The sequence below is a fragment of the Papilio polytes genome, unplaced genomic scaffold, assembly GCF_000836215.1.
Source record: "Papilio polytes unplaced genomic scaffold, Ppol_1.0 DF823691.1, whole genome shotgun sequence".
Taxonomy (NCBI): domain Eukaryota; kingdom Metazoa; phylum Arthropoda; class Insecta; order Lepidoptera; family Papilionidae; genus Papilio; species Papilio polytes.
This window is the reverse complement of record NW_013525513.1, coordinates 1,389,097-1,407,991: the sequence shown is the minus strand read 5'-3', so window position 1 is coordinate 1,407,991 and position 18,895 is coordinate 1,389,097. Positions and strand designations below refer to the sequence as shown.

General features: G+C 32.1%; 1 protein-coding gene across 1 annotated transcript in view; it reads right to left on the bottom strand.

Moving 5' to 3' along the window:
* LOC106104041 overlaps positions 1 to 18,895 on the bottom strand; it is a 168,117-nt gene that overhangs the window by 5,871 nt on the left and 143,351 nt on the right. Inside the window, exons 18-19 of the mRNA XM_013283979.1 lie at positions 17,799 to 17,835; positions 16,936 to 17,087 (exon numbers count right to left, since the gene is read on the bottom strand). Coding sequence (XP_013139433.1) covers positions 16,936 to 17,087; positions 17,799 to 17,835 — 189 coding nt within the window. The remainder of the gene's footprint in view (positions 1 to 16,935; positions 17,088 to 17,798; positions 17,836 to 18,895) is intronic.

The following is an 18,895-nucleotide window of genomic DNA, read 5'->3' as shown; positions in this document are numbered from 1 at the left end:
CAAATTTGTTGTAAAACGATCGCAGCGGGAGCTAAACAAGCTGCGATAAGATATTCCCTGTTAATTGGATTAACTGTGAAAGTAATTAACCACGCTTCTCTAGGTGACGATTGAGAAACTGCAGAAAAATCGATTTTCCTCGTTTAATCAATGTTAAGTTCACCGTTTAGTTTCAATAAGAGAATTATTTCGGTTTTATTAAGATAAAGTCATTAGTTTTGAACGTAACTCTTTGTATTTTATAGAATAATTAATGAAGATGTTATACCGAATGATTTTTTTTATCGTTATCTGTAATATAGTTTGAATAATGTGATCATATCTAAAGTTTTGTAAAGAAGAAGGTTTTAAACCTGGTAAGCAATAAATTGAAGATTTCTCGAGCACATTATTATATTTTTGACCGACTTCCCAAATGAAGAAGGTACTCAATTCGTCTGGATGTTTTCTTTTTAATTTTTTTATACTCTGTGTTACGGAAATGATTGTTAATGCTTTTGTACATTTTGTTTTTATATAAAAAGTTGTAAGTTTGTTAAAAGATAAAAGGAAATTAATTCCAAATGTCAAGGACTCTTTAACAATACTTGTTTTGTTTCTGACTTTTTGTTCTAAAGTAGTGTAAACCGATCTGTTATATTTAACGCTACAGTGGCCATCCATTGTCAGATTGATTTCATCTCATTACATATGTGCTTAGCGAATAAATTATGTATGTTTAAATTATTTCTATTCAATTGCTTTGCTCATGTCAATATTATTAGCGTCAATTGACTAATTCAAAAGAGGTATTTTTTTTAACTGTGCAAATCAGCGACGAAAGAAAAAGATAGTTTTGCGAGGGCACTGAATCGACAGTTATGATGAATTCCATCTTAATAGGTGTGGCATGATAGTTTTTACTAATGAACATTCCATGAATAGCGTATTAAAAGCCATTAGATAATATGTAGAGGTTCAACCGAAGTTATGTAAGCGATATAAGTTATGTTAAGTTTGGTTATGGTCAATCTCTAATACAATGTTGCTACCGCATACATCAATTAAATAAAAAAAAACGAAAAATATTGAATTAAAAATAATATGCGTAAACTAGTGTTTATAACTTTGTAACTAGTAATTTTGCGAAATCCAAGTGTGATTTATGTTTTTTTAATCTATGTTTTTGTTGCCGTAAGTAACTGGCAACAATCGCTCAGACTTTTAGCTGCATTAAACATTGTAGTTTAGATATGGCAATTTTATTTACAAATTCTCAATATTTATTCATATAAATAAAACATACTCGCGGTCACCTTGCGAACGCCCTTCATGTCCAATTGGCAGTCTATTGAATGTATTGCGTGTGTTGCGCTGTTATGTAACACGGGCAAGCGTTACAACGGAACTGGCAACTGATAAACATTGCACTAAGATAGACTGCCAACATAAAAAAAAGAATCGAAACTCTAGCCTTTTAAAATTAGTTAAAACAGATGAGGATCGCTGTTTGATTTTTTGACTATTTTATTGATTACGAGCTGACGCACGCAAACTTTGTTAGCGCATATTAGGACCATCCGTTACACCATTTACAGCGCGGAATAAAAAAAAAGTTGTCGATAATATGCCCGCCTCCTTCAGCTACCCTTCATTGAAAGTCCAGTCGAAATCGACCCAGCCGTTTCGGAGATTAACCGGAACAAACGCGGCTTATGGACAGAAAGACAGACAAAAAATGTTTAAATGCGATTTTCGTTATCAGCATCGCAAATATTTCATCTTCCCAAAATCTGAAAATTTTCATTACAAACAGACATTCCATTTTTATTACATGTATAGTTAAAAGATATATTACATATACGTAATTGTTAAGACCAAGAACATATTAAAGAGTTGATATACGAGTATATAATGACAACCTCAAGCACTTCCACCGTGATATATTGAAATGTTTGACAGCATACTCGTATCTTTAAAAGGGAAGCATAAGCCTTGTTTCCAAGATTTCTATAACGCCTTATAACCTTTAGTATATGTTGCTCAAACAAAGAAATCCTGTACGAGTATCAAAGGATATTATTATCATAATTGCGTACGATTGCTTGCGGTCTCGAAGTAAGGCCGACAGGTTCTAGTTACACCTCTCTACATTGCATACAGAGATGAAGTCAGTAAATCTTAGTGTTTTGTTTTTGTAAGCTGATTTTGCTAATACAGTAGGACCTCGATAACTCAAACCTCGGTAACATAAAAACTTCTATAACTTCAAAAAATAATATGTTCTCTTCCCAGCAGAGCCAGTAACCTCTATATCATAGACCCTTAATAACTTAAAACCTCTATAACTTAAAATGTTTTGTGTTTCCCTTGGACTTATCGAGGTTCTACTGTACTTTGATATACTCTTGTTACTGGACTGTCAGAATCAAGGAGTGTAACAAATCTAATTTCGATCAGTGTATTAACAGGAGGGAAATATTTTCGTGAGAACATATGCCCGTTAAATTCGGATAACCTAAAAGACTTGATTGATTTTTAAGTGCGAGATTTATGTTTTTCTCGGATTTTTATGGAATTTGTTTTAAAATGACATTTTAGTTGATAGTGAATCTATCTACTATTGTGTATATACTCTATTTAACGAGACTTAACATTCTTAGTACTTAAAATGCTCATTGAATACTTGATTTTAATTGAATCTTTGTGGTAGATTCACATGTGCAACTTGATGCTAATCTGAGTACCAACGCGTGGGGTTACCGGTAACAGCAAACAATACGTATTTAACAAACTGGTTCTTTGCAAAAAATATCATGTGTTTTGTTTTAACTAAGGCCTAGTCATCCCTAACTTGGGATAGGCTCCGAGACCTTTAGTAGGATCATCTTTAGCTCAACCATCATTAAAATTAACTCATAGCTAATTTTTAAAGTAATTAATGTTGCTGTAGATGTCAATTTCCACAATTTAAAAGTAATTTTCAATTGCAAAAATGGTGGCAATCAAGACTCATTTAACAGATATTTATGAAAGTTTTATGTGGAATTTCAATGATAGAAACATGTGTGAATATGTTCGGTTCTCTAGTACACTATCATTGTAATTTACTTTCATACGAGTCAGGTGTTAGAAACTAGTTTTCATTACGTCAGCGAAGCAAAAGTGGACATTGCGTAATGGAATAAGAAAAACGCCTAATGAGGGAAAACATTACCAACTTGATTAGAAATCTATTGTCATCTTATTGCTCATTAGTTGTATATTGTTATGATTTAGATAGATGTATCAGCATTTTAGTCAAAGACATTTAAATAATGTATAGACAAGGCATTGTAAACAAAATTTTTCAACCGGTACTTTCTCTGAAAGGTACTATATCAGTTGTCAAGTTTAGTACGCCTAGTGTATTTGTATTGACATGTTATAAAACATTATAACAAAATTATAATAAGCTCCATCTTTTGTTATAAAATAAAAAATACAGTTGTACAAAATAAAACATAAACATTTAAATTTTATTTAATGACACTTATTAGCAATTTATTTACATTGACATGTGGTTTTGTCGATCCATTGTTAAAAAAATTCAAGTGGAGTGTCAAGTTTGCCTCCTCTATATATTTAAATCTCTATGATTTTAGTCTTAATAGTTCGTTAATAAATCGAGGAGTTATAAAATCGGGAGGTAACATTATTTCCGCATCACAAAGTTATTTAAAAATTTCAAGCTTCTTAGTCTCAATGATTTTGCATTTACTTGTAATATTAAGTTACGATTTTTTTTTTGTCATCAAAACGCAATCAGTCAAATGTTTCTTTTTGCTTCAATACGGTTTAAATTACCTTTAAAGAATGAATCTCGAAAGGTCTCATAAATCTAAAATCGATTAAGTTTCACTCTTTTCCTCTACAAGTTGAAATGCAATTATTTTTTTTCTTTTAAAATGCACTGCGGCGTCCGCTTCGACCGGTCAACGTTTCCTTATTACGCAAGACGTCGACCCGTTCGTATTTTTGAAAGTTTAATTTGTTGTAGTATTTTAAAAATCAAATGCCCTTGTGCAGTTCTTTGTTTATATTTCTCAGTAATCAATATAAAATATCAATGTTTATAACACTTTAAAAACCTCTAATAAAAAATCTACTGATAAATAAATCAAGCGATGGTTGCATTGCATGGATTTCCTACATTAATTTAAATTCATTTCAAGACAGAGATAGTTGTTCCAAAGCCGAAACACCCGTGCAAAATATACTGTACAATAGTATTTTTGAGTGTTTTGTTTTAGAAATCCTCGGTTTGAGTTAAATATTGTTTGCGGATGCTTCAAAATAACATTCTAAATGTCATTAGGTCGATGAACTTGTTTTAGTTCTTTGATGTTTATTAGTCTAATTTACGGCCAAAGTCAACGTCAAGTTTTGCGTGTCTAGACTTATAGTCTGGCAGATTTGTTACGTAGACCTGGCAATACTTTGAGAACATTAGTGTACGCGTATTGGTTGATCGTTGTCAGTTTCAACAAGACGGATTCAATATGTGTCGGTTATTTCGACCACCCATTTATAACTTGCTACATACCACAGATATTGTATAGACGTCCATAGTATTGATTTTGACTCGGCGTGCGTATAATTGGGCATAATTATAGAAATCATGTCGGTATTAGGACGTTTTTGGTTACATGTAATTATTTTACCATTAGATTTGAATTTTGGAAAACAGGGGGCATTGAACTAAGCGATAACGTTAAAACAAGTGACAAATATTTTACAAGTGATGTTTTACAGTCATTTCAATTAGCAGGTTCAGGATTTTTTTGCTCTTAAACTTAAATACAAGAAATTCTTTTTAACCAGTATATTTAAATGGCCAGTGCGAATTTTTATGCCTCTTATATTGAAACCTTTTATTATATTGATGCCTTTAACATTGAAATGGGTTAAAATTAGCTTTTCAAAATATATTCTTTGTAAATATATTCATATTCCTTTGTTTCTTATTCTCTTGTACCATTTTATTTGAAAGACAAAGAAATAAAACACACACAATATTCGGAACACATTAGCGATTGAAATTGGTAAGATATTTAAATCTGACAAAGAAATCGAGGTTTGGTTCAAATGTTTTATGAATCCTCTATACTGATAAAGGGGAAGATTTTTATTGTTGTAATGAGTGAATTAAAAAAAAACTTTTGTCATTGGCAAGCTACGTTATCATAGAGAGACATGATACTAAGATTTTTTCAATTAATTTTTAAATAAAATACGTTTTAATATCGACGGTTAAAATTGCAACAGATATATTTTAATGTAGAAAATAAGAGGCTTATGTTTGGTTAATTTAAAATGGCGGGAATTCGCAAGCCGGGTGCATTCCTTTGGCTTTCCAAAGCGAAATAAGCGAATGCTTCACCCATATGGGGATACCAGTTCGTTACAACACGCTCACATCCTCACGCACCGGTGAAAGCAAACAAATTAATACCATACATGTGCTAGGGTTGCCAGGTAACAAAATATTAGAGAAAATAATTAAAGAATATACCGTAGATATTGAACATAAAAAAGAAAATTCGAATTTTAAAAATTTAATTAATACATTAAATAAAAAAAAAATTACCCTATCTAAAATAAGAATTATTTGCGTGTATAAAGTGAAAATAGAAGCTGACAGTAAAACAGCAATTGTTATTGTGGAAAACACATTCTGTGAGCGGAACTAGCTGTTTGTTAAAATGAATAAGTTACAAATAAAGTAATATTCTTCATATTTACATACGTATCTCATGTTTCTATTCATCATAACCTCACAATATAACCCTACGGAAATGTCAGAATGACATTTGCGGGACGTAGAGGCGGGAAGTGTCTGCTACATAACGGGACTCGAGGGAGGGGACGACAAGGTCGGAACTAATCGATATGTAGTTGTATCGATATCACAGAATTATTGTAGTCAAATTTGAATGTCTGGCCCGAGGACAGAGCCGCTACAATCGGTTGATTATGTGACACAATATGTAAAACTTACATAGACATAAAAATTGGCACCTAATGTTAGTAAGCTATCATAATTAAATTTCATATGCTCATCGAATCAGATAACAGCTACAGCTGTTTTTAATATATAGTATCCTAAATTTTAAAAGTAATTACCACTAGGTATTCTTTTAAGCATGCTAATAAAAACAGTTATTACGTCGAGTAACCTACAAATGACCTCTATTACAATATCTATCAAGGATATTAGCAATTGTTACAGCTAAATTAAAATTCGATCCACGATAATAACCTGTGAATATATCAAACATTTTAAAGCATAAGGTTGATATTAGCTTGAACATTTCAGAGAGTGTCAAATGAATTGTGACAGAAGGAAAACTAACGCTAACTGAAGGCCAATATACAATAATAAAACAGCCATACGAAAATGAACCTTAAACAGTAGTACATAAGCCTATGCAAAGCGAACATGCAGTTTTGCATTGCACAATGCAGGTACACTGTTACAAATGGTAGGTGACCCCGTTAGACATTAGTGTTGGCACTGAGCTAAATCTAGATCAGAACAATAATACTAATTTCATAAGAACTTAAACAAAAATCTTTAGTTGCAAAATCAAACTGTAAGTTGTGAACGTTTTGAAAGCCTAGAATATTCTACCGTTACTAATAATAACCATAGACAAGTGAATTATTGTCTATATAATTTAAAAATAAAAGTTCAAATGCATTCCTTATTGTATAATGCAATAGAAGTCATTGTCCTTACCAAATAAGTCTGTAGCTTCAAACGGATAAACAAACGCACGTGAAGTCAGTTATGAAGGATGCCTAAACAATTTGAATAGATCAATTGCATTCCAATTTGAGTTGCTCCCCAGCATACCGAGTAGTTATTAGCCCAGAAAACAAAACAGGAACTATAGACGTGAATTAAATTATTAATGAATGCAATCACGTAACAGTAGCTAACCGGTGAATAAGTGCGGAATATAGGCAGTTAATTGAATTTATGGTAGAGTATTTAGAAACTAAGAGAGTAATAATTGAAAAGTAATATTAATGAATTATAAACTTTTGAAAGTAACAACTTGAATAAAGATGCATTATAAATGTTAAAAATAGAAATAATATAAATTATTAGACGGAATGCATATCAACTATATTTGGAATGGTGACGACACAGCGTAGGAAGACGGCAAGATACAAATGTTTTTGTCAAGGTTGCGAAATTAATTTCCGTCTAGATTGTCAAAAGACAATCTTACATAGAAATATTAAGATGCCGTCGACCAGACTGAAGTTAGCACACTTTAAAAAGAAACCAAAATTGAATGTGATTTTTGAAGTGCATGCAATGATCATAACAATTTCCTAATATGTTAAATTGGACGTAACTAAATTCAATACGCAGTTGCAACATATGCGGAGATAATGCTCGAAACATAGTCTGAAATATAAAAGCCGGTTGTCCGTCTCACAAAGTCGCTATTGCTAAATTTGAACCTGTGTGTTTATGAATTACAAGTGTTCCACGCGTATCATTGCGAGTTATATGGCTTTAATCTGGCAGATTTGTTTGTAAATTCTAAACATCATTTTAAACTCTATAACGATTTTGGCACTGTCTACTTCAATTCAAATATTCCAATGATCTTTAAAAATGTCGTGTAACTGGATGTAATTTAAAATAAGATCGTCTACAGCTTTACAATATCAAGAATAAGAAATTAAGAATTGTAAATACCTACTTGAAGATAACACAAATGTGTAATTTAAATTAAAAGTTCTAAATATATTTACAAGGAACGAAATGCATGTACAGATGTGCGCATCATTATAAAGAATACATAATTAGTATGAAGGAGTCAAGGAGAAAACGGTAAGTCTGCGTGGGCGATACATGATCGTAGGCGAACCAGACGAACGAGCAGGTCAAGTACAGTTTGCTTGTTTATAAAGTAGTAATTGGTATGAAAATACTGCCTAGATATTTATATATCAATTTAGTAACAACACATATTTTACGCTTCAATACAACTTTTTTTTTTTATAACATAAGGTGGCAAACGAGCATGCGGCCACTAAAATCCGTCAAAATGACGAAGCGACCGCTGCCCATAGACATCCGCAATTGCAGATGCGTTGCCTACCCTTATACGACGGAGGAGGAGACGCACATAAAGAGGATATTTCCCCTTCCTATGCATCTCCTCCGCCGTCTAATCCACTTCCCCTTTCCAACCTTTCCTCATAAGAAAAGGGTGGTAAAGTGAAAGGGACTTAAATTAGGCCTCCGGCACCACACTCATCAGACGAAACACGGAATTGCTTCCATTTCACGACTGTCTTCTGTGTGGTCGTGGTATTGCACCGGGCGTGCCGACCCATTCGTGCTAAGATGTTAAAGCGGGCACTACCACTGTCACAACTTCAACAATTCCACAGTCTACTGGCAACAATTTGATAACTCTTTGATTACATCACGGTTTATAACAAACCAAAACAAAGAAAAATTGAAATTACGTAAAACCTTCTTACCAATTTCCTCGTTATTTGCAACACCTCCATTACTGGACGTAACGAATGAACTCATTTTGTTATCACTTTGATCCTATATTTGAACTATATCGTCATTTTTATTTATTTTTTAGAAACTGCACTTTTATTTATAAAATCAATACTGTCACTAGAAAAAAAATTAAGATGAGTATAAGAACGTTAAACAAATTATGTAAAAAACATCCTCATTATGATCAGTTCTTAATGAGAATGTTTTAGTAATAACTAAGTTGTTTGTTTCAATAGATTACTATCGATTATCTACAAAATTAAGATCAGTTATCTAACAAAGTGGATGCGCTATGTTATTTAACTTGGATGTCAGATATGTCGAAATTTCGACTTTCGCTTTAAGTTACGTTAATTAAGAATTTAATTAGACCGTCGTTAAGTAAAGATTAAGTAATAGAGTTTGGTAAAGAATCTTATTGTTCAGAGTTAAGAATGTTATTAAAGATTGTCAAATATACGGTAGATTGAGTATAATTCTACACCTTTGTCATTAGTTCTCACTACTGTTTTTTTCTAAAGTTTTGTATTTTAATTTTAGATTAACATACATGTACACTTAATTCGTTTGTTTTCTTCGGGAAGTATTAAATTATGTGTGGCAGAGGAAATCTACGTTAAGCTAGAAATAAACGAACTGTAACAACCTTGTTTACAACAAGGATAAGCGTCAGGGCTCCGAGCCAGTCGGACATTTGAGATAGCGGTTAGCTAGAACGTCTGGTCAGATAAACCGTTACGGCTGCCAATCACAATTAATTTGCGAATTAATCTCTATCTATCAAACAATAGGGAGGAAAATCGCGAGACACGCCCAAGGATTACAAATTAAATGCTTATAACAAAGACCAAAGAGTCTAGTTCATTAGACGAAAGTTGGAATAGTGACAGGCCGATAAGATAGATCACAAAACTTGTTCGAAAGTTGTTATTTTGTGAACATTTTCCAAGATTGTTTGGTGTCTTTAAGGTTCTAAAATAATCGAGTTTCAATTTGATAAAGTTCAATACCATACCAGTGCGAACAAAGTTCACAACTTGAAAAAGTCTAAAACTAAATAAGAATTACAAATAATTTTAATTAACTATATTTCATTGTAAAAATGCGATGAAATTTAATAATAATTTCAAATTGCATTAAGCAACTTCCTTACAAATTATTAAAATTAAATTTTACTACAATCAACAGCAAAGAGATTGTATCGTTATTCAATTAGTGCTAAAAGTTTTATCTCGAAACTGTTTCAGTGGCAATGACCGTATCTACGTGGCCAGTGTGCGTATTGCAAAACGATACAAAAGACTTTAACGACAGAGTAAAAATTGCAAATGCACACCAAAGAGGTTTGTTAACTTTTAACTGGAATTTCGTCGTGAAAGATTCGTGCTAAAGCAACATTTAATACTGGCATTGGCCGTTACTTAAAAAAAAAATTCCCACTTCCTTTATGACTTTAGATTGATGTTTAAAATTAAAAATAACAATTTACTTATAAATTATTACGTAGCCTCCCTTATCGTAATTAAGTCCAGATGAAGGGGTTCCTTTGTGACTAAAAACGATTCTGAGTGCGACAATACATTTTGTTTGCAACGTCATTAATTTTTTTAATAAATAAAGAAAAAATCTTTCTATCTATGTATGTAATGAATAAACTTAATAACTACTGGGACGGTTTTAATTTTTTTTTCACTATAAGAAAGCTACATTAGCACTGAGTGATATAAGCTACATTTATTATTATTTTTATTTTATTTAACGACAGTCACGATCAAAAACTAGTATGCTACATTTGAGAAGCAAACAATAATCATAAAACTTCAAATAAAATAGTGTACGTGTTATGTAACTGCGTAGTTGATTGACCATGACTATAGAACTATAGATCATCCTTGAATGCCTTTAAACGATCATTAGCCAAGTTACCTTTAAGGGGCCTGCGGGCATTGGTCTTGTCTTATAAGGATTTGCTGAGATCATTCGACGTATCTGGCCAATGGAAATATATTGACTGCAAAACGTAAAGATAAAAACTCTATTTAAATTATAATTGCTATAACTTTAAATATTGTAAGATAAGGATGGAATTCTTATTTACTACGTGACCTTTACAATGTCTTTAAATGACATTGGACAATAACATCAAGAACTATAAAAATAGAGACTAAGCATGTATATTTTAACGTTTCTACTAATTCTAATTTAACAAGAGAAAAAAAAACTGAAAAAAAATGACAACCATTTCCGCGTGACAAACATTTGACAATTCACGTCATTTGTCTCCACCAATAGTGTTGTGTTTTAGAACTTGGGGAGAGAATTTTTGTTATATTTAATTTTCATATACTGCCGCACTCAGAGTCATGTAATAGTTACTTAAAGAGCCCGTTAGGGTCATAAGCCAATACTGATGCCAGGAAAAAATATTAACTCTTAAATAAGCAGAATTCATTAAATTTTGTGTTACGTATTAACATTTTTACGGTGAGATTTTTAAGTCGCCGCATAAGATATGATAACTTTCTCGACCAGAGAAATCCGTGACGTGTATGCTAATCGACAGTATTATGCAGAGTTTTTGCGACGTTTTTGCACTTAATTTGCAAACAAAAAGATTCAGAGTCAACTCTTAAAAAAACAGTATTGTTTGTTCATTGTCGTGTAAGTCACATTGTTTTTTTCCTCATCACGTAAATGGTACACATTATGATAGTTAATTTATTTTTCGATAGATTTACATTTAGTTAAAGACCAAACATAAAATACATAGCAAAAATAGATGTTATAATCTTTGTCGTACATGTTTTTTTTTTAGTTTTTCCGGAGGTCTTTGATCGACTGGCTGTATATCTCTACTAATATTATAAACAGGAAAGATTTTTTTTTATATATTTGTATGTATTGAAATAAATCAAACACTACTTGGGCCGATATCTAAAATTCTGGCACCATTCAAAAGCAATGTTATCACTGACTGACATAGGTTACGTTTTTTTTTTTGAATTTCACGCAAGTCGCGACCAACAGCTAGTCTGTGATAATTTGTTTTTTACAAACATCGCAGAAAGCAAAAACAATTGAGATACTACAAACTTTAGTGATTTATCAAGTTTAGTTGTGTATACAATTGTTTTATTTCTTATTGTATTGAGTCACAAGTTCCAATGACTAAGAGAAGACATGGCAATCCCTGTAATTTATATCTCAGTCAAGCACTACTAACTGCACAAATATTGCAATAATAAACAATATCAAGTATTCATTATTTAATCTTGTATAATGTACGGTCAATTGATTCTGGTCTCAATAAAAGCATGAATAGCTTCAAGATTATTCACGCACATGCGTGGATCAAGAATGAAAGAATCTAGTCTTTGTAAAATGATATTTTTGAATGTATTTTTTATCTACATAGTTAGCAGAGTATCCGAACGTTAAAAAACGTGATAACATTGTTTAATCTGTGCCCCACGATAAGATAATGGGATGAAATTATAGTAATTATAACAACATTAACGTCGATTGGAAGTTGGAGGTACCGACTCTATCAAAACGATAATTTGAGAATATAAAAACATGAATCCATTTAAAAAAAAACTTCTGATAACTCAAACTTATTTTTTTTGTTAAATTAAATTATACTTGAAATACTAGAAGTTATATTCAAGCAAAATATCCGTCGCAAAATTTGGTTATTCCAAACTAAATATGTTTTCTGTGCTGGTAAACAATTGCGCGTCTAGACTTTATTTGCTCCCGAAGGTCATCCCACTATTTATGTAATTACGTAATATCCATTAGAATTTATTAATCGTAAATTTAATACCATCTCTAAATAAGCGAAAGTAAATCACTCGAGCGCATCCACTTCGGTTTCTCTCGTTATTGCGAAAAAAAAATCACTTATAAATCTTACATTTTACTATAAAAGTGTTAAAAGTACGTTATTAATGTTTAAAACACAATTTAATGATGTAAAAAGAAAAAACTTTAACACGAATCACTCGCGACGGTATATTCGATTTTCGCGGCACGCACGTCCGTCGTTCGTGGCGTATCCAGCTGTTCTAATGTGTACTTCACCTTTCAGACCAAACCGGATTACTCCGTAAAGCGCTTGAAGCAACATTTAACATCATACTACTAAACGTATGGATTAATACAGCTGCTAAAGCTCTACCTTCTCACTTATGAGATCATAAGACATGTATTGAAACAATCGGTCTGTCAAAAGTCACGTTTTGAAGAGATGATGTCAGCTATAAAGTCTTTAAATCGAATATTTAGTATGTCATGTCATAACGTGATCACAATTAAAATATCTTAGAAATATTTATTGAAAACCAATAGATGCCTACATTAATTTTCAAGGCAATTGTAATTGAAATTCGAAATCTATTTCTGTCTCTAAAAGGTTTATTGTGAATCCTAACAAGAACGAAAGAAGAATCATCATACTTTGTAGTTGTAATAAAAGGAATCGAATCCGAACATTAATTACTTTTGAATTAAATCGTAAAACAAATGCTATCGCTTAAGATGAGTTAAGAACATGGTCAATAAAGAAACATGTTCCTACAGCATTCCCACTGATATGTTTGAAAATAATTATAGCTGTGAGAATAATTTGATGGATGAAGTATAATTGGTATTTAAAAAAATGTGCTGACGAGCTGGTATAGAAACGAGTACGAGCAATCGGAATGTGGATGGAGGAAAAAGTGGAAATAGTTATCTAGAAGTGTATTAGCTAAGAATATTCAGCTAATACCACAGGTAATGATTCAAATAAAACTAGATATACTATACTCGTACTAGCCTACAAACAATAGTTTATTGAAAAAATATATTCGATTCTACATTATGCTTGAATACGAATCAAGTGTACGTTTTAAAATTTTAGACCAGAGTAGACATTTTATACGTGTTTTTTGTAAAGGTTATAAACTGTGTTATAATGTTTGTATGAAGAAAGAAGTCAGTTCTAAGGTCTCTGGCGAGGAAATCTGATTTCTCCCTAGGTATCGAAGAAGTGTCTTTTTTAGACTCATCAATCATCAATCATCAATCATCATCATCTCCCTTGCCTTATCCTACTCCCGTGGAGTCGGCGCACCGGGTTTTCGTCCTCCAAATAACTCTTATCATCCGTCACGCAATCCATCCATCTCTTTTTAGGTCTACCTCTACCGGTGTACCCCTCCTACCATGTTACATGCGATTCATCCCTTCTCATATACACATACCACTCTAACCTTTTACTCCTTATTTTCGCAACCACTGGGGCTAATCTCAAACTTTCTCTAATATACTAATTTTGTATTTTTAGACATTAAGGACAAACTATTTAAGTCCATGGTAACTTTCTATGCTAAATAATGACGACATCACAATAACCTTGCAATAGAAATATTGTCGTTACACACGAATTATTAGCAAAGTCAACAAAGTGATATTAAATTTGGCCGCAATGCCAAAGAATTTTAGCACAATCGCCAATTTATATTGCGTAAGTCGTAATAAATTGAGAACGCTGGCACTGCAGTATGTAGGATGCGTTCTATAAAAATAAGAAACTAGTTATCTGTGTCAGAAAAATACTATCTGCACTTTTACCTTAGTAGGTAAAAGTGTTTTTCAAAGAGTACTTTAAGGCAGAAGTTAATTTTATATTTAAGAGTTTTATACCTTCTAGCAACACAGTTTTAATCATTTGTTACTCTGACCATTGACTCAATTATTAAATGAACATCTACAATAACAGTGTACTTTAAAAAAACATACCCAATCTCGTTGGTTTCTTAACATTTCGAAAATAAACGACCACTTCCTTCATAATTACCATTATTGATAGTGAACTGATCAAAACGCTTTACAACACTGATATGAGTGGAAACATTGGATGCATCCATAACAAGGCGGTATTTATTTTTCTGGTTAACATAAGCTGACGTCATATCGTGAACGAGTGGTTACGTGAAAAAATGTATATTTACAGAACCGTGCGATTTGATGATATAATCATGCCCATTATTTCGAATGCAAAAATCATGTATAGAATAAAACTTTTATAATACGACTAAAATTACAGTTCGTTTTCATTGACGAAAGATATTTACTAAAATGTGTTATTTCAGAAATAACTAAAAGAATTAGAGGGAGGTGAACGTTTTTAATATGAATACTAGCTTTCGCCCCCGACTCCGTCTGCGCGGAATTAAAAAAAAACAAAAGTGCCTAGCCTATGTTCTTTCAGACTATCCTCTACATCTATGCGAAATTTCATCGAGATCCGTTCAGCCGTTTAGGCTACAAACTCTAACGAAAAAACATCCAACCACCTAAACTTTCGCATTTATAATATTAGAAGTAAGATATTGAAGTTGCGAAGCAGAGAATAATGTAAAGTAATAATCCCGTCGTTACATACATGAATGTTAGCCAAATTACAATACTACCAACTTAATTTTCTTATTATAATATGCCTCATGCTGCATTTTTACGTAAATTTCGGTATCAAATCAAACTTTAATATGTTAACTCAACATTGTGCGTTTATTAAATGATTTCAGATTCTTAATAGAATTACATTTACATAACAAAATAGAGTTTATCAACGATGTAATGTGTATTATAAAGCTGAATGGATATATTTATAGAATAGTTATTTTAATACTAAAGTGTACAGATACTAACTCCACAACAGGGGAGTTAAAGTACTTAGAAGTAACTTTGTTATAAATAAATGCTTAAGTAGTTTAGACAAGATGCTTGTTTATACTTAATTATGTTGAAGATACTTTATTTTAGGCGTTTGGAAGCGAAATGTTCACCGTATGTGCAGTAAGGATGCCATAAAAATGTCAACGTTGAATATTTCTTTGCCATATTGAGTAATTTATAGAACAAAAGATAAGTATAGAGTCTACTCGAAATATTTATCTATTCTATTCAATGATTTAGTGTAGTTCGTTTGATAGGATATTCTACATTCATTTTAAAATAAAAAACTAAATAATAATTCCGTAAATTCATATAAAAGTTACTAGGAGAAAAATCATTTACTTAAATTATTAATTAATATAAAACTGGTTACAATATGAGTTTAAAAGATCCAAAATATGAGAGCAAACAATAAAACTTCCTTGTTAAACCACGAAAAGAAACAAGCGTTGACAGACAGCGATCTTCCATTTTTAAATCGTAAAAAAAGGTTGCAAAATGACCACCGGTTTCCCAACTTGTGGACATCTTCCCGTTTGCTTGAGAATAGAAATAGACTTTGTAGCGATGAAAATAGAACACGGTAAAAAATAAATAGCGTCGCAAAAGCATAATGCAATCCGGTCACTAGAAAAGTAAAATAAACAGAGAAATTCAAGCAGTCATAAAATACAGTTAAACGTTGACCTCTAAATTGAAACAGATTAAAACCCCTTACTATTTACAGTTACGCGGTAACATTTCATTATAAATTTAAAAAGTCGTAACAACGTCCCCGAAATAATAATAGTTGCCTTGATCGCCAAGAAGCCCAGATTGGAGGCTGTGCTTCGAACCGGTTACTTACAACTTGGTCGACCGCTCGCATTTTTCTCGCAAAATCGACGTTTAACGGAGCGTTTTTTTAAAACGTTAATGCAATTACACTCCATCATTCTTACAAATACCGTAGCTTTGAAGCGTAATAATTTGCAAAAGTTCAAGTACAAAATTTACTTTTAAAGGAACATGCCGAACGAAGTTACGAGAGATTATTAAAATGAGCAAACAGTGAATATTTTTGCGTACGGCTTCCACACTTTAACTTAAAAGAAGATATACATATGACGTGGTAATAAAATCAAACTTTAATAAAACCAGTAAGCGGACGGTAAGAGACGTAAAGTTCAATGAACTGATGTTAATGCAATCGTAACAGCTTTGTGAGTGACAGAAGGTGTATGGACCACCGAGCTTTTGTTCGTTTTTATATTGCAAAAAATTAGTCAATCCCATCTGACTGGTTTCGATATATTTCAGAATAATGCGAAAATAAGAGGATTTTTTGTGTAGGTAACTTGCGAAACAACGGTTAACATGAAATCATTCTAAAATAAATTGTTATACGGATTTCAAGACATCTTTTCAAGTTCTTGGACACCATTTAAAGTTTGACGTTCACGTGACAGTTTTTACCACTGCAAGCATCTTGATACTTTGCTGTTATAATCTTAATATAGATCGTTCACCACTAGTGAGTTTTATTTATTTACCAGAATTCATATAACAAAGTATTGTATACAGGGTGATGGGTCTCGTGACAGTAAACGTCTGCTAATTTTCTTTTGAATAGTGTTAGCTATATCTTCCTTAGAAATAAGATTACAAACCTCGTATATCTCTTTGCAATGCCGAAGACAAAACGGAGCCGTCGGCGAGCGCCGCGTCCAACATATTGATGTTCTCGCGGCAACGCGCTATGATCTCCGTCTGTATCCAAAGAAAACTTAATTCGAAAAGAGAACGAAATTCCTGTTTGTCACTTTGTAGAAATCAAGAAAGCGAACCGGAAGCGAAGCGAAACACAAAAACAGACAGTTTTGCCAGGACTCTAACGGTTAGCCAAATTTAGTTTGCAAAGCCAAAAATGTCTTAATTTAATGAGACTATGCCTTCGTTCCGGTTTACTTTCACAACTATGTGTAGAATTTAAAGATTTATAGCAAAAAAACATGCTTTTTTAACATCATGCATTTTGTATGACAATATTTGGAATTTTCTTAATAAAGCAAAAAGTCACAATATTAGTTTAAAGCAAATTAAACAGGCCCAAAAGTTCTAATATACTACAAAGTTGACTTTTTCATTACTTCTAAATTAACTAAATTCTGTTGATTCGGAAGGGTGTTAATTGACTGAAACTCCATTTAATTTTTAAACTGAAATATTTATTTTTGTAAACAATTATACAAAGTTTTCTTTAATTTAATACTTTAAACATTTGTGTAAAAAAAAATCAATTAACAACCTAACCCTAATCAACATAATGATTAGTACATTTACAAGCTACATTGAGATATTGCGGAGTTCAGTCATATCACAAAAATTTAGTGTTATGCGAGTTCTAAGTTATTTAGAATTATATAACAAAATTTACTTTTCTAACGGTTACATTTTAAATTATATCACGCAATGACAAGAACTCTGGTTTAATAATTTATTATCTAATTAATAAATTAAATAATTTAAGTACCAAGACCATTTAGACCGCCTAGTTACGATAAAAGCAACTAAAACAACAGATGGCGTTAAAATCAAAATTCAATATTTTTTTTGTCACTGGTAACTTTAATGCAATATAACCGCAATTTACTTAGGTCTGTTGTAGCACCAAAATATCACCACCAACAAAAGAGAGGATGCTTTTAAAGAAAATAATAATAAAAAATAAAACAAGCAGTTAGTAAAAATATAGCTCACAATTCACAAACACAAGGCCATTGAAACACGGTTAGTAAAAAGAAAATTAAACAAACAAAAAGGGTAATAAAATCTGATCTGTATATATGGATAGTTCAATGCTTGGAAACTCTTACGTGTCTTGTAGCCCGTCCATTTATAGAAATCAGTGTAAAAACGTAGGTCAGAAACAAAATAAAATTTAGAACTTCAATTAAACGTGAAAAAATATCAAAGTGGAACAAAGATCTTCAGAAATATGTAAATATATGTACTTATATTAATATTTTTTTACTGTGCGTAAATTGCGCACTTGAGTTGCATTTATGTTTATTTAAAAACCTAAGAATCAAAGATTAAACAATTTAAAGCGCATGTATTTAGACTGTACACATGTTCCAACTGTTTGTGTTGCAATTTAAACAAGATTTTATTTTTTACTAACTCATCGAAAATAAGTCGCTTTAATTTTATATGTTTTTGACTTAGTTCCGATTATGATCCAAATCTTTCAAGTATTTTCTCGATATAGAAATCATCTATTTCCTTTTGTCGTTTAAAGATATTATAGACTGTATGTATTAAGGACGTCAAATACAAGTAATTCGAAGTAAGATACTGCATTTGTCAGACTATTTTGCATTTGAGTATAAATGCTACAATTTGTACAATATAAAACTATCTCTACATTCAAATTGTTAACAAAGGGAATGCATTTAACGCGCAGAAAGGTTCACTTGTATGCGCGTATTTCGGCGATGCGAGCACAAGTGGACATCTCTGCTGACCCCGGGCGAGGCGGGTGTCATTGTAGGTGGATGTAGACAATGATGAGGACGGAGAAGGCGGCCACGGCCAGGCAGATCCTGGCGCGCAGCAGGGCGGGGCGGC